This window comes from Pantherophis guttatus, chromosome 6 (genome assembly GCF_059756535.1).
Source record: "Pantherophis guttatus breed Tessera chromosome 6, ASM5975653v1, whole genome shotgun sequence".
NCBI lineage: Eukaryota > Metazoa > Chordata > Lepidosauria > Squamata > Colubridae > Pantherophis > Pantherophis guttatus.
The window spans coordinates 17,153,657-17,178,799 of NC_142068.1; the positions used below are offsets into that span (position 1 = coordinate 17,153,657).

Here is a 25,143-nt window from a genome sequence, read left to right on the forward strand (position 1 = left end):
TATGACTAACACTTTTCCAGATCAACCAACACATTTTTTTTTCTTCCTAGTGTTATCTCAAAAATGCAGGGTCTGGTTATTTTTCAGATCACCCAAGCCTGAGACAATGGGCTGAGAGACACATGTATATTCTTCGCCTTGAGTTACTTAATGAAGTAATAAATTGGGCTACATATCAAATCAATTAGGTCACCCAGTTGACTTTGTGGCTAGAGTGGGCTAGAAGTCATCATCTCCTGGTTTCTAAATGGGTACCTTAACCCCTAAACCAGGGGTCAGCAACCTGCGGCTCTGGAGCCGCATGTGGCTCTTTCAATACTCTGCTGCGGCTCTCTGTCACTCAAAATATGCATCACAACCGCCAATGTGCAACACCCACCGGTACGCAATGTATTGAGCTTTTCAAACCCCAGTAGGCCAACCATGGAAAAATCCAAGAAAAGAAAAGTTTCAGAAGAAAACAGAACATTTAATTTAACTACATATGCTAGTTTTGTGGCCGCTCAAGAAATAGTCAGGCACGGGAAGGGTTTTATGGCTCCTGGTGTTTTCTTTTCTGTGGGTCCAAATGGCTCTTTGAATGTTTAAGGTTGCAGACTCCTGCCCTAGACCAAACTGGCTCTCCAACCAACATAATACAGCTAGTTCTCGACTTACAACTGCAATTGAGCCCCAAATTTCTGTTGCTAAGCAAGACAGTAATTAAGTGAGTTTCGCTCCGTTTTACAACCTCTCTTTACAACCTCACAGGTGTTAAAATGACCCACTGCAGCATGTTTTAGGATTTAACTTGATCTAGAAGATTCAGTCGTTTTCCGGTTGAAATACGGTTGAGTCTGTTCAACCGTATTTCTGTCCCCGACCTCCGCTCTTTCCGTCACGACCTGAAAACGTGGCTGTTTCGTTTGGCTGGCCTGGACTGATGGGGTTTTAATTTTTAACTTGTTAGTCTTAATTGCACTTTTAACTGTTAAATTATGAGATTTGGATTTAATTTCTTTTTAACTTTTTCATTAGATGTTTTTTTACTGTTGTGAGCCGCCTTGAGTCCGGCATATAAATCTCATTAATAATATGTGGTAAGGCCAAGCTAAATCCAAGAATGCTAGCGAATTCTTGGAAGCTTGACATTCAGGCAAATCAGCCACGTGAGCCTCGCGTTAACTGAACTCTGGATTGCATTTTGTGCAACCTGGTGTCAGTTTATGATTCATACTAAAGAGCTCTTCGAAGGCATTATGAGAAGACCCAGTTCTCTGGAGAAAGTCTCTGTTGCTGGGAAAGATGGGGCAAGAGGATGACCTGAAGCAGGGTGGTTGACTCCGTTACAGTAGCAATCACTTTACTGTTGGAAAACTTGAAGGGCTAAGTTAATCTATTTTGTTGCTAAAACTCCTCACCATCATGATCAGTGGTGGGTTGCTACTGGTTCGCCCCAGTTCGGGCAAACCGGAAGTAGTGGCAGTGGGAGGCTCCGCCCACCCACATGGACGTAATCAAATACGCTCTGCGCATGCGCAGAAATGGCACATGCTTGAGCGAGCGAACCGGTAGCAAAGGTCAGTAAAACCCACCACTGACCATGATGGTACATAGTCAATTGGCAAGCTCAGGAATGAGACGGTAATTAGAACAATTGGCAGCTATACCTCCCAACCCTTATTACTTTGGCCAAGAAATCTAGAAACATTGGTAGGGCTAGCTGGTGTACATAAACAGAGAGCAAACCCTACACTCAGTAGCACTGCTGATGTTATCTAGTCAGGTAATGAAATGTCTGCAAGCAAACAGCAAAATTCAGACTAAGGATTGCACAATTGCAATAAGCTTAATTTGGCTGGCTCCACAACTCATGTTAAGCCATAATTTGATTTAAGCTTATTATAATTTGCAAGCCGTATCTTAGAGCTTAACATCAAGCGTAACGTAAACCTCTGTGGTTATAACACAAAAGACACCTTGTGTGCAAAGTACGAACTTGGTCCTGGGACTCCAAGACTCTTATTTACATGCAAGGACTGACCAATGAGATACATATACACGGCTCAGGTATGCAACATTATATATCTCATTACTTTCCTAGCCCTTTTCAAAGCTTTAAAACAGACCAGGACTCACAACTAGGTTAGCTACCCTTTGATCCAACCCCAAAGAGATAATCAGAAAGTAGTGCCCAGAGTTATCAGGAGTTTGCCAGAACACAAATTAAAAATAAATAAATAATTAAAAAACTAAATAAATAACAGATGTTTTCCAAAGTGGCTGTCGACCAACTGATATTACCCATATTTTCCCAAAAATAAAACCTCATGGGAAAATTAGCCCTGGCATGGTTTTTCAGGATGCTTGTAATATAAGCCCTACCCAAAAATAAAGTTAAGATCGTCAGACAGACAGACACGCATTTTAGTAACTGTATTTCCCCAAAAATAAGCCCTAATAATCTTTGGGTGGGTGGGGAATTAATATAAGACCCAGCCTTATGTACAAATGATGGTTATAATATTGATTTAGAAATGAAATGTTAGAACGGTTTGGGTGAATATGAAGATAGAAGAAACTTATGGAAGATAGAGAAGAAGCCTAGAAGATAACACTGAGATGTCACAGGGAAGGGAGGATTGATGTATTAAATGTTTGTTTGTATTAAAAAATAAAAAAAATTACCAAAAAAAAAAAGACCCAGCCTTATTTTCGGGGAAACAGTATCGCTAAGCCACAGTAAAAAGACAATGCCAAATACACGGTCACTCATGCCCTCGTCACGTTACGTCTGGACTACTGTAACGCTCTCTACATGGGGCTCCCCTTGAAGAGCGCTCGGAGGCTCCAACTGGTCCAGAATGCGGCTGTGCGGGTGGTTATGGGGGCGACTCGGCGCACCCACGTAACACCTCTCCTGCGCGAGCTGCACTGGCTCCTGGTGGTCTTCCGAGTGCGATTCAAGGTGTTGGTCACCACCTTTAAAGCGCTCCATGGCTTAGGACCGGAGTATATATGAGACCGCCTTCTGCCAGCAACAGCCTCCCACCGGCCAATACGCTCCCACAGAGAGGGGCTCCTCAGGGTGCCGTTGGCCAAACAATGCTGACTGGCGACACCCAGGGGGAGAGCCTTCTCTGTGGGGGCACCAGCCCTCTGGAATGAGCTGCCCCTTGAGGTTTGTCTCATCCCCGACCTGCGTACCTTTCGCTGCACCTTGAAGACCCTTTTGTTTCAACAAGCCGGCCTGGCATAATACGAATTTTAGAATGGGTGTAGGTTTGTTTTAATCTATGGGCCAAATTTTTATATATTTGATTTTAAATTGTTTTAAATTTTGTAAATTTATATGTGTTTTAATATGGCTGTACACCGCCCTGAATCCTCCGGGAGAAGGGTGGTATAGAAATCTAATAAACATAACATAACATAACATACACAGATTAGGCAATTTTACATATTGCAATAACATTTGTACCCTGACTTATTGGAATTGAGTAAGCAGGCCAATAAGAATGGTTAGGTTGATGTAGCTTGGTCCTCCCTGCTATCAAATGAACAATGACAAACTTCAGCTGTAATGCCTGGGGCTTGTTTTTTTTCTTGAACTGGGGGGAAAAAAAAACGATCAAGAGCAACCCCATGCCTGGGGATGATCTTTTAAAAAAAGAAAAGAAAAGTAAGAATCCAGATTTACCGGTTTGGAACATTGAATAAATGGCTTTTCAGATTTATTGTTTTTTGACATGACATTTATACCACCTCGTGCATGGGTTCACATGTATCCCATATGCAGGTGTTGGTTCTATTTATTTACTGTGTTGAACTAGAACCATGATGGTGAACCTATGGCACGCTTGCCACAGGTGGCATGTGTAGCCATGTCAGTGGGCATGCGAGCTCAGCTCTGGCGTGCATGTGTGTGCTGGCCAGCTGATTTTCGGGCCTTCTGGGCCCACCAGAAATAGGGAAACAGGCTGTTTCCTGCCTCCGGAGGGCCTCGGGGAGTGGTGGGGAAGGCCCGTTTTTCTCTCTCACCTGGCTCCAGAGCCTTTCTAGGAGTCTAGGCAGGGCAAAAGCAGTCTTCCCCACCACCACCTCCTGGAGGCCCTCCAGAGTCCAGAAATGATCCCACCGGAAGTTGGCAAATGGGCCGTTTCTGGCCTCTGGAGGGCCTCCAGGGGGGTGGGGAAGGCCGTTTTCGCCCTCCCCAGACTCCTAGAAAGACTCTGGAGCTAGGTGAGAGAGAAAAACGGGCTGACTGGGCCATCACGTGCCAGGAGTGGGAGGGGGCATACCGGGAGGTCAGCATGTGCGGGGGCAGGGCGCATAGAATTATGGGTGTGGAAATGCGCATGACTTCGCCCCCTGCCCTACCCCTCCTGGCACGCAATGGCAAAAAGGTTAGCCATCACTGAACTAGAACATTTAGGTAATACAAGCAGTACTCAACCTACAATCATTCACTTAGTGACCGTTCAAAGTTACAGCAGCCCTGAAAAGCGAGTCGCTGAAAATGTCTTAGAACCAGTTCTCGTTCTTACGACGGTAGCAGCATCTCTATGGTCACATGATCAAAATTTGGATGCTTGAAAACTAGCATTTATTTATAAGGGTTGTAGCATCCTTTGGTCATGTGATCACTGTTTTTTTTTTTAAATCTTCCCAGCCAGCTTCTGACAAGGAAAGTCAAGGGGGTAGTTGGATTCACTTAACGGCCATGTGATTCACTTAACAACTGCAGTGATTTGTTTAAAAACTGCATGTCAAAAAAAAGGTTATAAAATTGGGCCCATTCATTTTTACAGCCAATTTGCTTAGTGATTCTGGTCTCAATTGTGGCCTATGAGTCGAGAGCTACCTATAGTTTGGGTAATCTACCTCACCCATGCAACACAGTTTGATATTTCTAGGTGTGATTCTTCCCACACAACCTCACTGTACTCGGCACAAAAAGTCAGCCCCACCATTCCTCAGTTCTCTTTCCTAGACCCATTCCTTTCCTGCCACGTTTGTTTTTAAGAAGGGCGGGAAAAATGTGTAAGAAATTGTATCCCGGCAGGAACTTCAAGGCTCAGGATAAGATCCTTGGGGTAGCTTATTTATTTATTTTATTTAGTTAGTTATTTATCAAGCATATATAAAATAACATGTAAAAATATAAACATAATTTGAAAACATGAAAAGAGTAAGAGTAAAAAGGAATATTAGGACAGGGACAGTAGGCACGCTGGTGCACTTATGCATGCCCCTTACAGACCTCTTAGGAATGGGGTGAGGTCAACAGTAGATAGTCTACGGTTAAAGTTTTGGGGTTTGGGGAAGAAACTAAAGAGTCAGGTAGTGCATTCCAGGCATTGACCACTCTGTTACTGAAGTCATATTTTCTGCAATCGAGTTTGGAGCAGTTTACCTTGAGTTTGTATCTATTATTTGCTTGTGTATTGTTGTGGTTGAAGCTGAAGTAGTCATTGACAGCTAGGACATTGTGGCAGATAATTTTATGTACTATACTTAGATCAGACCGAAGTCGGCATAGTTCTAAGTTGTCTTAGCCCAAAATTTGATAGTACAGATAGAGTATGATAGAGCCTTGATAGTACAGTGGTCTAAGCACCCTGTTATTAACACAGCTGCCTGCAATTTCTGCTGGTTCGAATCTCTCCAAGGTTCAAGGTTGACTCAGCCTTCCATCCTTTCTAAGGTAGGTGAAATGAGGACCCAGTTTGTGGGGGCAATAAGCTGACTTTGTATAAATATACAAAAGTATGAAGGCTATTGCTTAACGCATTGTAAGCCGCCTTGAGTCTCCGGAGAAGGGCAGCATATAAATCAAATTAAAAAATTTTTTTTAAAAAAATTGAAGTCTGGTGCCATAAGGTATTTTTTTGCAGGTAGAGGAATGGAAGACTCTTCTCGTAAAATATCTCTGGACTCTCTCAATTGTATTTATGTCCGATATGCAGTGTGGGTTCCAGACAGATGAGCTGTATTTGAGAATTGATCTAGCAAATATTTTGTATGCTCCAGTTAGTAGTACAATATTACCAGAGAAGACGCTATGCAAGATTAGGTTAACAACTCTTAATACCTTTTTGGCAATGTTGTTACAGTGGGCTCTGGCACTTAGATCATTTGATATGAGTACTCCAAGGTCCTTGACAGAGTAAGGGTCGTCTACAAGGTCATGGCCATCTAATTTGTATTTTATGTTTTGATTTTTTTTTTGCCAGTGTGCAAGACAGAGTATTTATTTATTCAATAATAATAATCATCATCATCATCATCATCATCATCATCATCATCATCATCCTTTACTTATTTAGCTGAAGGACTAGGAAACTCTCAGATTAGCCTCTCACCTTTAATTGGCAGAAAATCTAGACTTATCTAAAGGGAGCATCAGTTTCAACAGTTTTTCAAATGTCTCTCCATGTGAAATACTTCCCACATCAAGACATCTTGATTTGTAAAGATTATGGAGCTGACAACCTTGGCAGGTAACAGCCAAGGGTTAGGTAGGCATTGCTGAAAAATAGGCTACACTTTAATTTGCTGTACATAATTAGTAGAGGAGTAGATACAGCCAAGAAAGCTTTCTTGAGTCATCCGTCTTGATTTATCTTCTCCCAGAGGGTTACTGGCGAAGGTTCCTAGAAACTCCTGAATTCCCTGGAGCAGAATTTAAAAAACGACAAGGAAACAAAGAGTTTAAGAAGTATGTGGAAGAGTCATTTGCATTATAGTAGTCTTCAAGTTACCAACACAAGGGAGACCCAGATGTCTGTCGCTAAGTGAGACATTTCTTAAGTGAGTTTTGCCCCCATTTTATGACCTTTCTTGTAAAGTGGTTAAGTGAATCACTGCCACTGATAACATTAGTAATGTGGTTGTTAAGTGAATCCGCCTTCCCCATTGACTTTGCTCGTCAGAAGGACACACGAGGCGATTCCATGACCCCAGGTCACCGCAGCCGTCATAAATACAGCTCAGTTGCCAAACATCTGAATTTTGATCCCGTAACCATGGGGATGCCGCAACGGTTGTAAGTGTGAAAAATGATCATAAGTCACTTTTTGTTTCCAGTGCCGTTTTTCACTTTGAACGGTCACTAAATGAATTGTTGTAAGTCGAGGGCTACCTGTATTAACAGAGATTGTTATTTCAAACTTGAATGCCACTCCATATAACTTCATGACAGTGGAAATTATGTGAAGATTTTGCAAGCAATATTCAGGACACTATTTGCCTTGATCTCAGGCTGTCCTTGACTTTTACTGACCTCGGAAGGATGGAAGGCTGAGTCAACCTTGAGCCTGGTGAGATTCGAACTGCCAAATTGCAGGCAGCCGGCAGTTGGCAGAAGTAGCCTGCAGTACTGTATTCTAACCACTGCACCGCCACCACTGTAATGCCATCATTACAAGTAGTCCTCAATTTACAACAGTTTGCTTAGTGACTCTTGAAGTTACAACGGCACTGAAACAAGTGACTTATGACCCCTTTTCACACTTACGACTGCTACAGCATCCCCAGAGTCACGCGATCAAAATTTACCCGCTTGGCAACTGGCGTGTGTTTATGACGATTGCAGTGTCCTGGGGTCGCTGTGTGACACTGTGACCTTTTGCGACAAGCAAAGCCAAAACAGAAACCAGATTCACTTAACAACCATGCTACAATTGAAACATTGAATTCAATCGAAGTTTACTAAACCAGCACTCTGCAATTGCACTTATTTAACCCCTCTTGATTTCTCTCTTGATTCCCTTCTATGTTCCTAAAATAATTGAGTGAGAAACCACAGCTTTGTTGCTGTGGGTAGAATTGACCATTTATTGCAAAGGCCAAGCAGGTGACTGACTGAGAACAGCAAGCCGGATCATGTGGTTGTATTGCCTAACAAGCTCCAGATCTTGACCACTGTAGTTATATAAAGTGCTTCTGAAATGAGATTCTTCTTGCCCTGCAACCAGAGGTGGGCTGCTGGGGGTTCACTGGGGTTTGGGAAAACCTCTAGCTAAGATTCTGTGTAGTTCGGAGAACCTCCAAATCCCACTCCTGGCTGGTCCCTCCCACCCCGCCCTACCCCTCCCAGGAGTCCCCACACAGCCCGTTTTGGATGCAGGTAAGTGCAGGGCACACACAGAGGTTCGGGAAGGGTGAAAAATGGGCCTACTGGAAGTTCGGGAAAGCTGGAAACGGGCTCGTTTCTGGCCTCTAAAGGGCCTCTGGAGCCTGGGGAGGCCGTTTTCTCCCTCTCAAGGGCTCAAGGAAAGCCTCTGGAGCCCGGGGAGGGCAAAAACACCATCATCATGGTACAGGAGGCTGACTAAGCCACACCCACCATGGCCACGCCCACCCAGCAACCGGGCAGAGAACCCCTTGCTAAAATTTTTGAAGCCCACCCCTGCCTGCAACTCCACATTCATCCAATCCTGAAAGAAAACAAACTGCTTTTGGTAGTAGGTCGGGTTGTTAAAAGGTGGCAGCCTTAATCTGTCTGTCTCCCTCCTCCACCCTTGAGGATAATACCAGAGAGCAGAGGGTTGGAAGTGTGTTGTACCAACAACACTTAATGTTTCTCTCTGACCAAATATGTCTTGATATTTACAAAACTAGGCAAAGAAAGCTGTAACCCCTTTCTACACCTAATGCATGGATTTCTTGCTGGAGAGGACAAAAATCTGCATGTAAAGGGTTCTGCCAGCCTAGCAGTTTGAAAGCATATAAAAAAAAATACAAGTAGAAAAATAGGGACCACCTTTGGTGGGAAGGTAACATCATTCCATGCGCCTTTGGCATTTAGTCATGCCGGCCACATGACCACGGAGACATCTTCGGACAGCGCTGGCTCTTCAGCGGAGATGAGCACCACCCCCTAGAACGACTAGCACATATGTGCAAGGGGAACCTTATAACCTAAAGTGTGTACATTGCATAGTAACCACAAAGAAAGAAAACACAATAAAATCTAAGTATATTATATTGTCTGAACTCCTTTAGTAGGATTTTAACTGGGCTGCTTAAGCATGTTGTTTCAACAGAGTAAATCTTTACAGAAATCTTCTCAGTCTGGTGTTTTCTAAATGCACTGGATTCCAAGCCCTTACCTACAACCATACTATTAACATAGGTCAGCTACTCTTTTTTTTTAAAAAAATATTTTATTCAAAAGATTAAAATGCAAGATCCAAAGGAAAAAAATTAACAAAACAAAAAAACAAACCCTAGACAAGAACAATAAAAAGAAAAAAAAATGAATTAAAAGGACAAAATAGAAACACATATTATTCCCCCTAGTTGAATATTGACAAATATATTGGAGCAATTACAACTTCCTCCCTTGTAAATCGGGTCCAAAATTTATAAAATTCTACATCTATTTGCAACCCAATTTGACTTATCATACACTGTGTATATGAAGAAAAAAGAATTATGAATTAAACAGCAGCAAAATTAAAGTTCAATGCCCTCTGTTAACAATCTGTTATTGTATTTTACTCATAGAAAATCTATAACGGTTTCTTCTATACCACAAATCACTGCAATCATTAGCTCTGATCCATCCAGGATCAAATGCCATTGTTTGACTCTTAATAATGGAATTTTTCCTTCGAATATTGATAAGGAACTTTCCCAACAATTGCATCTGATTTCCAAAGTTCATAAGTTTCTGTTGCAAAAGTCAGATAATCTTTTTAAAGCAAACGTTTTAGGTCTGTCATTCCTACAACTTTGAATTATGATGGTCCCTTTAATTATTATTATAATCAAGACACAAAATCAGAAAAAATCCACAACAATTGCAAAATCACTTTAGAGATTTATAGACTGCAACTTGGGGAAAAAGTAAATTATCATTTTTAAGAAAGGATGTTGTTTAAAACTATAATTCCCATCAACCCAAATGTGTCAGAGGGCAAGAGATTGTAGTTCAAAATGTAGAGAGGACTCAACATTGTCTCACTTCCTTGCCCTTTAATGGCAGTACAGTACTCCAGCCCTCAATATTAAAACATAGATTTATCTGAGAAACAAAACTTGTTCATATATTGAAATGGTTTAGAAGGAACTATAGAAAAGAGGTGTGCATAGACTAATATGTCTGGTAAAAAAGATCTTGAGCTGTTTTCTTGGCTGGAAAATTAAATATTTTTCAAATCAACTCTTCAAACTAGAACTTTGAGGATACTGTATATATGCTAGGAGCTGCCATCATTCTTGGTGTTAAATTTAAACTTGTAATTTAAAAAATTATGTTTCAACAACAAAACCTTAGTTCTGACAGCTATCCTGTGCCCAGTTATCTAGATGGGAGTCTCACTGAAATTAGTGGAACTTACTTTTGTGAGTTGAAGGAGGCAGGAGTTAGCTAATATCAGCTATTATTTGCATTTTTTCCCCTCAGTGACAGCATCTAGCCATTCTTGGTTGATCTTGTCGAACTGGTATAGGGTTTCCTGCTTGAGCAGGTGCTGGCTACAAAGGTGGGATTCAGCAGGTTCTGACCAGTTCTGGAGAACCAGTAGCGGAAATTTTAAGTAGTTCAGAGAACCGGTAAATACCATCTCTGACTGGCCCCGCCCCTATCTATTCTCTGCCTCCCGAGTCCCAACTGATTGGGAGGAAATGGAGATTTTTCAGAAACCTTTTCCTGAAGTGGGGTGGGAATGGAGATTTTTCAGTATCCTTCCCCTGCCACACCCACCAAGCCATGCCCACCAAGCCATGCCACGCCCACCAAGCCACAACCACAGAATCGGTAGTAAAAAAATTTGAAACCCACCACTGGTGGGGATAGAGACTTTACAGTATCCTTCTCCTGCCACGCCCACCAAGCCATGCCACGCCCACCAAGCCAAGCCATGCCACGCCCACCAAGCCAAGCCATGCCATGCCCACAAAGCCACGCTCACAGAACCGGTAATAAAAAAATTTGAATCCCACCACTGATTGAATAGGAAGACCTCCAAGGTCCCTTCCAACTCTTATTAACTAAGCAAATGTAATAACTAGGTTGCTTCTTGAATGACAGATCATTAGTGCTAGAGGCTAGCCTGGATTTTTAAAAAAAAAAAAAAAAAGCCTATAAGAAGGCCTCAATGGAGAACCAGTTGCATACTGTTCCCAAGAAAACTCCATTGTGGATTTTCATGAAGTCATGGAGGCATAATGTCATCTGTAAATTTTATTTTCCTGATCACCTCTGCTAATGATTGCTACATGCTTAACTCTGACCCTTGGACACTGCTCTTATGATATCTGAAGCACAGCCACTGAATTTTACCCAGTTCTGACTTAGCAAGACATGCTGCAATTTGTCTGTTGTCTGGTTCCCCGAGGGTTTACTTGAGGACATAAAGTACTCGATCCGTATCCTCCCCAGTTATGCAAGGCATTTTTTTTTCTCTACATTACATTGCTCACCAGCCGGACAAAGGCTCAACTTTCTAATCTTGTAGTTGCTGGCATTTATTTACATTTCACATTTATTTTATTCGTTACTTATTTATCTTGCTTTTTTGTGTAAAGGTTTCTAGCTGATGCACCCAACTCTATCCCCTTATATTTTAAAACCCCACCTCTCCTATAACATAGATGAAATAGATTAAGATCACCAAATATACTGTGTTTCTCCAAAAATAAGACCCTGTCTTATATTTTTTTGAACCCTGAAATAAGCGCTTGGCCTTATTGCCATGCACTCAAAAGCCCAATTGGGCTTATTATCAGGGGATGTCTTATTTTGGGGAAAACAGGGTATTTACGTATTATTTATGCCATTTCTGGATTGCCTCAGTCCAAATGAGTTCTGATGACCTTTGTGGATGGCATGTTATCCTATTTAGTTATCCTAAACAAAGCCTGCAGGATTTCCTCCCATGCCCCTTTCATGAAATAGAAAGATTGTGCATATGCGGTTTGAGCTAGAGCAGGGGTGTCAAACTGGCATCACACGCAGAACACGCCCACCCAGCTCTGTGAAGGGAAAGAAGTCACGATAAGTCACATGACAGCAATGTGATACCACAAGCTTAACACCCGTGAGCTAGAGGTTGGGGTTTTTTTTAGAATAGAACAACAGAGTTGGAAGGGACCTTGGAGGTCTTCTAGTCCAACCCCCTGCTTAGGCAGGAAAACCTACACCACTTCAGACAAATGGTTATCCAACATCTGCTTAAAAACTTCCAGGGTTGGAGCATTCACAACCTCTGGAGGCAAGTTCTTCCACTAATTAATTGTTCTAACTGTCAGGAAATTCCTCCTTAGTTCTAAATTGCTTCTCTCCTTGATTAGTTTCCACCCATTGCTTCTTGTCCTGCCCTCAGGTGCTTTGGAGAATAGTTTGACTCCCTTTTCTTTGTGGCAGCCTCTGAGATATTGGAACCACTGCTATCATTTCACCCCTAGTCCTTCTTTTCATCAAATTAGACATACCCAGTTCCAGCAACCATTCTTTATATGTTTTAGCCTCCAGTCCCCTAATCATTTTTGTGGCTCTTCTCTGCACTCTTTCTAGAGTCTCCACATCTTTTTTACATCGTGGCGACCAAAACTGGATGTAGAATTCCAAGTGTGGCCTTACCAAGGCATGATAAAGTGGTATTAACACTTCACATGATCTTGATTCTGTCCCTCTGTTTATGCAGACCAGAACTGTGTTGGCTTTTTTGGCAGCTGCTCAGGGCCGGATTTAGATGAAAAGAGGCCCTAGGCTATTCCACTTATGAGGCCCTTTCACCTATAGTGAAAGTGTAATTTTAATTTTGCTAACAATTTGAATGTAGGCCCCTCTTGATCTTGAGGCCCTAGGCTGAAGCCTAGTTAGCCTATAGGAAAATCCGGCCCTGCAGCTGCTGCACACTGCTGGCTCATATTTAAATGGTTGTCCGCTAGGACTCCAAGATCCCTCTCACAGTTACTACTATTTTACCCAGACTTTAGGGGCCAAATGGTCAGCCCCACAGAATCTATACTTTCAGTCTTAATGTAAGAAGAAGGATAACGTACAGGTAGTCCTCGAGTTACAACAGTTCATTTAGTGACCATTCAAAGTTACAACGGCACTGAAAAATGGGACTTATGACCGTTTTTCACAGGGACAACCTTTGCAGCTTCCCCATGATCCTGTGGTCAAAATTCAGCGCTTGGCAACTGGTTCATATTTATGACCGTTGCTGTGTCCCAAGGTCATATGATTTTATCTTTTGCAACTTTCTGACCAGCAAAGTCAACAGGGAAGCCAGATTCGCGTAACAGCTGGGTTACTAACTTTTCACCTGCAAAGTTTCACTTAACTGTGGCAGGAAAGGTCGTAAAATGGGGCAAAATTCACTTAACAAATGTCTCAACTTCAGGAATTTTGGGCTCCATTGTGGTCGTAAGTCGAGGACTACCTGTACAACAATTCCCTTACTGGCCAAAGTTACCACAGCATTGAAAAAAGTGACTTATGACTTTTTTTAATGACCACTTCAGCATCCCTGCTGTCGTGTGATCTAAATTCAGACGCTTGGCTGTGGGTTCATGGTTATGACGGTTGCAGTGTCCCAAGGCCATGTGATCCCCTTTTGCAACTTGTCAATGGGGAAGTCAGATTCACTTAACAACCTTGTTACTAACTTAATAACGGCATTGATTCACTTAACAACTATGGCAAAACGGTCATTAAATGGGGCAAAATCCACTTAACAACTGTCTCACTTAGCAACAGAAATGTTGGGGCTCAATTGCGGTCGTAAGTTGAGGACTACCTGTATTGCATTCTAACCGTTCCCCCAGCAGGGCTTCTGATTCAGCTCTATTCTACTGCAGTTACTGTAGTATTAAGTTTTATACATATATCATACCGTATGTGTGTCTGTGGATTTAATTATGCAGCATGTCTTTCAAATCCTTTGCCTTTTCACCAGTGGTGAAATGCACTTACCTTCGCTATCGGTTCAGGAGTGTGAGCATGCGCGCCTCTTCTGCGCATGCGCAAACGGTAAAAACTGGAACTAATGACATCCTGGTGGGTGGGCGGAGCCTCCTGCCGCCGGCGCTACCAGTTCGTGCAAGCCGGATAGATCTGGCCGGATTTCACTGCTGCCTTTCACTCTTCCTTTTTTTCCCCCCTTAGTGCGACCTGGCTCATTACATAGGACTGGGCCACCATGCAAAATTGCTAAATAGTTTTGTTAGTTGGTTGGAGAGCCTGAATTTGCCCTCTACACGGCCTGTGAAGATAACAGATGCCATATTTGATGGTGTTGAGGTCCGAGTGTATCAGCCAGATACTCAGATCAGCCAGAAGACGTTACATCGGAGCATCGTTTACATCCATGGAGGAGGATGGGCTTTGTTAAGTACAAGTAAGCAGTCCGAAAGTGGAATGGGACCAACTGACCACAGCCAATTCGCCACAGGACAATTTGCTGCAGGACAATTTAGCAATTCAATTCAATTATTTAAAGTGGTTAAAAAAAATCATTTTAATTTTTGTCATTCACATTTCATTTCGTTCCTCCTTGGGGATCCTTTCTTTAATGAATCTATTCCATTATTTCTCGGAAATTAGTGTAACTTAAATCCTGTGGTGAGTTATCCTGTGGCGAGTTGGCCGTGGGCTGCGTGTCGTATTTCTTGTTCTTCCCCATCTTGCGATCACTAACTCTCTGCAGGCAGTCCTGACTTAGCGATAGTAATTGGGACTGGAATATCTGTCACTACGCACTGCTCTTGTAAAGCATGATGCCACAGGGCCACATCGCTTAGCAACGGCAATCCAGACGGTCCCACTGCCGTTGCTAAGCGAGGATTATGGTTTGTTAAGCAAAGAGGAGCCTTGATAGTACAGTGGTTTACTGCACCTTGTTATTAACACAGCTGCCTGCAATTTCTGCTGGTTCGAATCTCTCCAAGGCTCAAGGTTGACTCAGCCTTCCATCCTTTCTAAGGTAGGTGAAATGAGGACCCAGTTTGTGGGGGCAATAAGCTGACTTTGTATAAAATATACAAAAGAATGAAGGCTATTGCTTAACGCATTGTAAGCCGCCCTGAGTCTCCGGAGAAGGGCGGCATATAAATCAAATTTAAAAAAAAAAAAAAGAAATCCTCACAGTTTCCTGCCAGCTTCGACAAGCACAGTGAGTGGGGAAGCCAGCAGGATGGTCACAAATAGCAATAGCACTTAGACTTATATGCCACTTCACAGTGCTTTACAGCCCTCTCTAAGCAGTTTACAGAGTCAGTATATCTGTAAACCCCAACAATCTGGGTCCTCATTTTACTGACCTCGGAGGGATGGAAGGCTGAGTCAACCTTGAACCTGGTGAGATTCGATCTGCCAAATTGCAGGCAGCCGGCAGTCAGCAGAAGTAGCCTGCAATACTACATTCTAACCACTGGACCACCGTGGCTCATGGTGATCATGTGACTGCTCGATACTTCAACCCTCCTAAGGGCAAGCCGGTTGCCAAATGCCCAGATCATGAGATTATGACCACAGGAGTACCGGACAGCTGGAGTTTTGATGACTTAGTCGTAAGAACCATTCTGGTCACAAGAACTACTCATTCAGCAGCATTTGTAGCTTTGACCTCTGAGCGGGTAGTCATTAACCAAGAACTACTTGTACACGAAGAGTCCTTGGTGCTCTCTGAGCTTGTTTTCTTGCAGATGTTTCATTATCCAAACAAGGTAACATCATCACTGGCACTGATGATGCTACCTAGTTTGGGTAATAAACATCTGCAAGAAAACAAGCAAGCTCGGAGAACACCAGAGAGTCCTCATGTCAACCCTGAGCTTCAAATAATCCCCTTTATTATTACTACTTGTACAGTAGAAATTTGCTGCGCTTAGAGTTTGAACACAGAAGGTGCCATGGAACACAAAAGCATGGTCACGCAGCACCTAGTTTCAGGCTTTTAAAGAAGCTGCATCTTCTCTCCCAAGAACATGTGGCTGCCTTGTGCAGCTGCCTCATGATCCCTAGAAAAGATGCAGCTGCTTTAAAGTGAGCTCACCTACACCATCTGAAGCATCTTTCTGCTCTTGAATCCATAATCCTAGTGGCGATCCATTTTTCCCTAAATTGGGTTGCTGAAAATAACATGTACAAAAGATCCCTGGTTTAGGGATCTTTTGACCTTTTTTATTTATTATTAAATTTCTCCCCTACAACAAGGTGACTCTGGACTCTGTTTTTCAGAATTCTGTGGCCAGTTACCAAAAAGTCCCGAGTTTGATTTTGGGATTTCCCATTTTTCCTTTTTTTAAAAAATTGTTCAGGATATCCCACCCACCCCCCTTTTTAAAAAAAAAAATTGGCAATCTTGGGCTTCTCGAAAGTCCAACAGAAATGTTTTTATGCATCAGTGATGTCATTTGCAGAATATGTACCTCTGCAAATATTACAAATAAAAATATCTGTTCTCTGGACCTTCTGCAACTCTATTGTCAGCATTAGCTTCTCTCTCATCCTTGGCTGTCTCTCCCTGCAGAAGGAGGCTACTATAATCATCTCTGTGAGATTATGGCTGAATCTCTCGATGCTGTAGTTATCTCAATTGAGTAAGTATGTTGCAATCAATAATTAAGAAACTGGTATGGACTGGGTTTTAAATTGTCTTTTTATTGTTTGGCAAGATTCGAGAAGAGGAAAGGAAGAAAAATTAAATTGCTACAGAGTAGAACTTAGAATATGGAGAATGAAGGATAAGCGATGCATACCATTCAGCTGAACTCAGTTCCATGCACCGATCATTATAGCTTTCTTGGCAAGAGTAAACAAATGGTTCACCTTCATGACAAATGGTTCCATCCATATTCATAGCTGTACTAAAATAAGCTCTGATTTTAGCATTCAGTATTGTATCCTAGGCCGTGATGGCGAACCTATGGCATGCGTGTCACAGGTGGCACACAGGGCCCGCTCTGTGGGCATGCGAGCTGTCACCCCAGTTCAGCTCCGCCGCGCATGCATACATACCTCCCTCCGGCCAACTGGTCATCGGGTCTCTGCCGTACATGTGGGGGGGGCATGTGTGTGGGGGCCATGCATGCATGCATGGGGGTAGGGTGGGGCGCATGGGGTGGTTGCGCACAGGGTGGGAGGCATGGGGGGGCCGTCCACAGGGTGGGGTGTTTGTGGGGCTGTGCACACATGCACGGGTGCAGGGTGCATGCAGCGGGACCATGTGTGCATACACAGGGAGGCACATGCGCAGGGGCTGTGTGGGTGGGGCTCATGTGCTAGGGCCATGCATGCATTGCATTTTCAGGGTTCAGGTACACGCTTTGGGCACTCGGTCCGGAGTAGATTAGCCATCACTGTCCTAGGCTAAATCTTCAGTCATTAAATTACCTGAATCATAATGTGATGTTTGGTTTTCATTTTAGCTTCTGAAGTCCTACCTTCCGCTTTGAATTCTTTTTGCCTCTTGTTGGTCAGTTAGGTAATTTGATGTAAATGTTCATCTCTGCTTGCATCTCAAATAGCAAAACCCCAGTCTACTTTCTAGCCTTTAGCAAGCAATTTGAGTAACGAAAGTCTCATTGCTCAGAAATAATAATAATAATAATAATAATAATAATAATAATAATAATAATAATAATAATAATAATTTATTTCTATACCGCCCTTCTCCCAAAGGACTCAGGGCTGTGTACAGCCTATTAAAAGCACAAAGACAAACAACAATTAAAATAATTTAAAATTATTAAATAATTTCGGCTCAATATTAAAACCCCCCAAAATTTAAAACATCCAATTTGAAATCATTACATTGATAGCCCGGCCTGGCAGAACAGCAGGGTCTTAAGGACACAGCGAAATACCCTGAGGTCGGAGATCTTACGCATTTCTGGGGGCAGTTCATTCCACAGGGCAGGGGCTACCACACAGAAGGCCCTCCCCCTGGGTGTCACCAGCCGACATAACTTGGCCGATGGCACCCTGAGGAGACCCTCTCTGTGGGAGCGAACTGTCCGGTGGGAGGCTACTGGTGGCAGAAGTCGGTCTCGAAGGTACCCGGTCCTATGCCATGGAGCGCTTTAAAGGTGGTGACCAGCACCTTGAATCGCCCTTACTCTTTCTGCCTTGAATCGCCTTTCTGCCAAAAGGCACTGAAGAAGCTTCTCAGATGAGAAGCAAAACGCCTTCAAGGAAAAAACAAAGAAAGTCCAATTGCCTTTTGAAAAACACCTTTGGGACAACCTGGATGACTGAGAATCTCCATAGACATTTTGCCAAAAGGATCTTGTTCAAGTTGTCTCCTGAGCCAACAAGATACCTGCTCCAGAATTTTTATATGCCACAATTGGCTGACTATTAATGTGGATAAGCACTTTCAAGTCTTAGCATGATTTCCACCTTGAATTCGAGTGGACAATGCACCAACCTACCCGAAAGTGGGTTTTTCCTCACAAAGAACATTAATGTTTCCAATCAGCCTAGGATAATTCTTTACCATGTGCCAATTCTCCCACATTTACAACAGCATAACATAGGCAGGCCTTTCTCCTAGCTAACACTCCGTTGATGGAATTCCAGATACCTATTTTTAAATTTTATTTTGAAAGGGGTGGGGGTAGAGAAAACATACGAAGAGATGTCAAAATGCAGCTATTGCATGGAAAAGTTTGCAGAATGATAGATGATAAAACTAGAAGAAAATACAAAATATCCCATTGGGGGGAGAAAAAATCCTTTATCTTCATATATCAATTTAGATTAGAAGAAATATAAAGAAAATGTCATGACAGCTCAATGCTTTAACCCTTTTAAAACTATTATTAAAATCAGATTAAAGATTAGCTAAAGTAATTATGCAACAGAAACAAACAGCCATGATTAAAGAGCTTAGAAACCATATTTTAGGGGAACCCCAAACTTGGATATGGCAGCAAGCCATGCACAAAATTATAATCTATAAATGCAGGCTGAATTGAATTTACTGTAACCTCAGCCTTGTTTTATATTTAGTTATTTTTGACACTGATACATAACCCCTATAGTTTAAAACCAAATTATGGTTTTGTGTGTTTGTGCAAATCCAGCTTATATGTACAACAGGGGTGAAATCCAGCAGGTTCTGACAGGTTCTGGAGAACTGGTAGCGGAAATTTTGAGCAGTTCGGAGAACCGGTAGCAAAAATTTTGAGCAGTTCGGAGAACCAACAAATACCACCTCTGCCTGGCCCCAAGTGGGGTGGGAATGGAGATTTTGCAATATCCTTCCCCTGCCATGCCCACCAAGCATGCCCACCAAGCCACACCACGCCCACAGAACTGGTAGTAAAAAAAATTGATTTCACCACTGATGCACATGCTTATTTAAAGTATAATTGATTCCCTAATTAATATTTGTCATCCAGATATTTCTTCTTTTTCTTCCTGTTCCACTTCCGACACTCAGAAGCTACACTGACACAGTCTAATCAACCTGGTTACCAAATCAACCATTTGCCAGATTTCCGCAATACAGGGATGCACATACTAATCAAAGAGCATGGATTTCTCCAACATGCTAAATCATAATGAATGCAAGCTGAGCCTGCTTCACAAACAAATTTGCTAGGTCTTTAAAGGCGACTTTGTAGAACCTAGATCTAATAAGGGGGCTGTGCCTCTTTTTCCTCTGCGAGGGCATCATTCCAAGTAGTAACAAAACATCAACAACCAAGTATAAATGTTGTACGTGTTCATCTCCTTGAAAACAAACTCCACAAGGACAAACATTTGCCAGATTTGGTCCCCTAAGAGTCTCTCACACTTCTTCCGTTGCCTCATTATCTTACCACACTTGTTTTTCAGATTCGTGTGGGTTTTCCTAATCCAACTGCAGTAATTGTATCTTTCCCCCTGAAATCCATAGATTGCAAAACCTCGGCGAGATCTCTTAACAAGGACCTTCCCTGAATTTAAAGCAAAAATGCTGTGAGCTATTCAGACCTCAAGGCCTGCTATTATTAAGCCCAGGCTCACATCGCTTGTGTTTCAAAAGATGGTTGAACCCGTACTGAATTCTAGCTATAGGCGGAAAGCAAAGTCCTATGTTTGCATGAGAGAGGAGTGACATATTCTGGTTACTAAAAAGCTGGTTTTTCTTTAACTTGAGCAACGACTGTGTTTCTGAGCTAGATTTTTTTTTTTATGGGAATTTTTTTCCCCATCAAAAGAACCAGTGAAGCGTAAGTCATAGAATAGTTTGGATTGAAGAAGTACCGTAAATTGTATGGCATTAACAATTTTGCCCAGCTTCTCCTTGTCTCAACTGTTAATAAAGGATGGATAGATGTCTCCTTTTCCAGCACCAGCTTGCGTTTTTCCCTTTGATGTTGGATGGATATGAGGCCCTCCAGTGCATTTAAAGAGGACCTGATTGTAGATGTCAGATTAATAGAAGCAAAGAAGGAATGACTTTCTTTTTCGTCAAATAGTTAGCAATCTATGACTCCTAAAACCGTAGACCCAACCTTCTGAATAAAATTGCCAAGGGTCATCAATATTGAATTTTTACTGAAATAGGAGGTGTTATATCTGCTTTAGGGACGCGGTGGCTCAGTGGCTAAAATGCTGAGCTTGTCAATTGAAAGGTCAGCAGTTCAGCGGTTCGAATCCCTAGTGCCATGTAACGGGGTGAGCTCCCATTACTTGTCCAGGCTTCTGCCAACCTAGCAGTTCGAAAGCACATAAAAAATGCAAGTAGAAAAATAGGGACCACCTTTGGTGGGAAGGTAACAGTGTTCTGTGCGCCTTTGGCATTTAGTCATGCCGGCCACATGACCACGGAGACATCTTCAGACAGGACTGGCTCTTCGGCTTTGAAACGGAGATGAGCACCACCCCCTAGAATCGGGAACAACTAGCACATATGTGTGAGGGGAACCTTTACCTTTAGCTTACCTGTATCTGCTTTATTTGAAGAGTTGAATTTTGTTTTTCTTGTTGTTAAATAAAATTATTTAATTGTGTCTTCTGCTAGATAGGGCAGGAGCTGGCTAACACAAACCAGCTTTCTGGCTGGCTTGTTTCTTACAACAATAGCTCGTTTCTATAAATGAATTAATCTAAAATTAGAAACCCAGATGCCTTTCTTGGTTCCCTCCGCTGAAAACAAGCATTTTATCCTTGTCTAAAGCAGGGCAGCTGGCGTCCTCTAGTGGCTTACTATTTGAATGGCAAATACTAGAAATGAAATTTAGCCTTTCTGAACTATTTCCCTTATGAACAGAACAATTTATTATTTGAACCTTCCCATATTACAAACCATAATGTAATTTGTTGAGTTTTGGCTTAATGTAACATGTGAATCCTGTTGCAGCTTGCAAGTCATCATTTGTAAGCTAGCCATAGTAATTTATTTAACAAACCATGATTAAATGAAGTGTAGTATATTGTGATAGATGAACTCAGCTTTTGAGTGCAATCAGAAGCAAACATGCATCTGTTTTAGATATCATCTAGCATATTTTACTTAGGGTAATTTTAAAGTGATGTAGTCCCACCATGCATTATTCATTATATTTCTAATTAGGCTTAGTTTACATATCATATAGTCTTAAACTTTTGATATTCCTTTATTATTCTAGCTTTTGTTACTTATTGGAGCTTACTATATTTGACGGCTTCGTATGTCTACCCCTTCATAGTATATTATTTCCTATTCTTTTGGAAATGCTGGTTTTTGGCTACAATAATCTTTAAATTCAGGTTTAAAGTAAGTGTACTACAATATGGCCAAAATTGTGGAAACCTTTTGTGAAAAGTGTATTTTTGAGGTTTGATGGCTAATAACACCACCTTTTTTTTTTTTTTAAAGTTTCAAGATAATCATATTCCACTGCTGGAATGGCCTGGGAATAGCCCAGACCTTAACCCAATTGAAAATCTATGGAGCCGAGTCAAAAGCGACCCAGCAATAAAACCCAGTTATTAGAAGCAATCATTCAATCTTGGTTTCACATTATAACAACTGCAGAACTTGGTTCACTCCATGGGAAAATATTGTAAGGCCATAATTCATGCTAAAGGTTACCCAACTAAGTATTAACTGACATGGGGATAATTTTTGTATATCTCGCTTTTTCTATGGGGATAATTTTTGTACATCTCATTTTTTCTACGTGTTTCACTTTTCTTCTTTATACTGTAACTGCTATTCTAATAGCAAATCCTTCATAAAAGTTATTGCATTACATTCTTGATTAAATTATCTTTCCATTGATATATAATTTTATGGTACTATTCCCCCAAAAAGTGGTGTTATTAGCTAGTTTTAGAAAATACACTTTTCCCGAAAGGTTTCCATAATTTTGGCCACTACTGTACATTGTGTGGCTTGCACACCCAGGAGGCATTCTTCAGGATTTTGGTCTGCAGTGAGATTTTTCTTTTTAAAACCTGTTGTTCTCCTGTCATTGGTGCTGATGAAAATGTTGTCTTCCCATAAGACAGTGTCATTGATTTTGGATAACAAGCTTCCATAGATGCTTGTGGCTAACAGAAACTGCACAACATATGGCCCAAGCAAATGGGAGTTTTTACTGAGCCAACACTCATGCAATTCTTCCCAGATGGAAGAGGCTGTGGCCAATCCTATCTCTTCCCTATTTAATAATCAACTCAATGTCTGTAGAGATTCTCAGTCATCCAGGTCATGGTTGTCCCAAAGATCCTTTTTTCAGGAGGCAACTGGACTTTCTTATTTTTTCTTTTGAAGACGTTTCGCTTCTCATCCAAGAAGCTTCTTCAGCTCTGACAGGATAGTGGGGAATGAAAGGATTTATATTCCTTGCAGACAGCTGATAAAACAAAGTCCAGTTGTCTCCTGAAAAAGCACCTTTGGGAATCAAATGTTATGTTCACAAGAGCAGAAGTAGATTCTAAGGACAATGCTTTTCAATGTTGGCAACTTTTAAGATCTGTAGACTTCAACTCCCCAGCCAGCATTCATGTTAAAGTTACCAAGCTTGAAAAACACTGCTCTAAGATAACAATCATTTTATTTTTTCTATGTATTTGGGACAGTAAAATCAGCAACTCACGAAACGGATCACAAGCAGGACATCTTTTTCCTGTGTACCTTCACACTGCAAAGTATTGCTGTTATTAACCCAATCTCCCTGTGACACTCTTCTTTCTAACTGTATCCCAATCATATTTTCTTCCTCTGTCGCTCATAACTACATTCTGTAATTTGTCATTTTGACTGTCATTTGTCATTTTGGCAATCCATCATGACTTATATCCATCATGGCTTGTCTTAACACAAGACCCTTATCTTTGCAGTTACAGGTTAGTGCCAGATTTCCATTTCCCGGCACAGTTTGATGATATCCTCCGGGCCACAAAACATTTTCTGCTGCCAGATGTCCTAACTCAATATTCTGTTGATCCCGCCAGAATTGCAATTTCCGGTGATAGCGCAGGAGGCAACCTGGCTGCTGCCGTGTGCCAAGAGGTAAGAAATGTTCTGGGTGACCTAAACACAGATCCATCCTCAACTGTGCAGAAGATGCCAGGCAGGATTGGAACTAAGCGAGGACATATTCACTTTGTATGTGATGGTTTAAGTGGTCAATTCTTGACTGCTCCCATGAAAAGGATTGGGAAATGGAGAAGGGGACAATTTCTAAAAAGCCAGGATAGAGGGAGGATGGATGGATGGATGGATGGATGGATGGATGGATGGATGAATAGATAGACAGACAGACAGAAAGACAGACAGACAGACAGACAGACAGACAGACAGACAGACAGACAGATGAGTAGTCATGAAGGTACCAAGCTAGAAACTGGGAGTCCATGAGTTCTAGTCCAGCAGTCACCAACTGGTGCGCATTCCCGTTGCGAACCGGTAGTAAAGGTAAGTAGAACCCACCCCTGCTTGGTAAGGCCACACTTGAAATACTGCATCCAGTTTTGGTCACCACGATGTAAAAAAGATGTAGAGACTCTAGAAAGAGTGCAGGGAAGAGCAACAAAGATGATTAGGGGACTGGAGGCTAAAACATATGAAGAATGGTTGCAGGAACTGGGTATGTCTAGCTTAATGAAAAGAAGGGCCAGGGTAGACATGATAGCAGTGTTCCAATATCTCAGGGGTTGCCACAAAGAAGAGGGAGTCAAGCTATTCTCCAAAGCACCTGAGAATAGGACAAGAAGCAATGGGTGGAAACTAATCAAGGAGTGAAGCAATTTAGGACTAAGGAGAAATTTCCTGACAGTTAGAACAAATAATCAGTGGAACAACTTGCCTCCAGAAGTTATGACTGCTCCAACACTGGAAGTTTTTAAGAAGATCTTGGATAACCATTTGTGTGAAGTGGTGTAGGGTTTCCTGCCTAAGCAGGGGGTTGGACTAGAAGACCTCCAAAAGTCCCTTCCAACTCTGTTATTCTATTCTGTTCTCTGGGTTTTTCCTTTCTCTCTTGTTCATGCACCCTATCCAAAAAATTAACCTTTCAGAAGTATCAGACTACAATTTCTCCTCTTTTCCAGCCCATCTGACCGTCTGCCAACGTGATGTAAGTTGTGCAACACATTTAGATTACAAAAAGCTTCCAGTTAATAGTTACACCACCACCCCCGCCCAATCCAATCAGACACCTTAAATCCTTGGTCTATGCTTCCCACTAATCTGTAATGTGATCTCTTTGTTTTTAGTTAGCGTGTTGTGTAAAACCCACCTAATAAAGTGAGGTTTATTCAGGAAAAGAAAATATATGTGGCCAGCCTAAGACTCTTTTTTGCAATTCAAGAGGGTGTGGGGAAAAAGCCTATAGCACTGAGTTTAGGATAGAAGTGGTGTTTTAATCACATACTGCAGACTCCTTACAGATTCAATAATAAGCAGAGAAATTATTTTGATTTTGATTTATAGTGTTCAAAATGGAACGTTACTGAATGACAAAAGTTATTTTGCTTCCACGTGCCTCTAATTGATATAACCAATCTAAGTGGCAATCATTTGAATTGGACTTCAGTGGACTTCTTCATACGCTGCTGCTGCTCCTTGCATAATGTTGGGCCTGTTCCCAGGCACTGAGTACCTAATCAGGCATAATAATTATCCTTATGGATTGAAGGGATAGGCTGTCCTAGCACATTATTTGTGGGACTAATTGAGATAAATAATATAGAATTACTTAACTGCAATCCTCTCCATT

General features: G+C 41.9%; 1 protein-coding gene across 2 annotated transcripts in view; it reads left to right on the top strand.

Moving 5' to 3' along the window:
* NCEH1 (neutral cholesterol ester hydrolase 1) overlaps positions 1 to 25,143 on the top strand; it is a 32,623-nt gene that overhangs the window by 4,731 nt on the left and 2,749 nt on the right. The window contains exons 2-4 of one of the 2 annotated variants that reach the window (XM_034438972.3): positions 14,108 to 14,339; positions 16,473 to 16,542; positions 23,264 to 23,435. In XM_034438972.3, coding sequence (XP_034294863.2) covers positions 14,108 to 14,339; positions 16,473 to 16,542; positions 23,264 to 23,435 — 474 coding nt within the window. The remainder of the gene's footprint in view (positions 1 to 14,107; positions 14,340 to 16,472; positions 16,543 to 23,263; positions 23,436 to 25,143) is intronic. The other variant, XM_034438973.3, reaches the window with a different exon arrangement.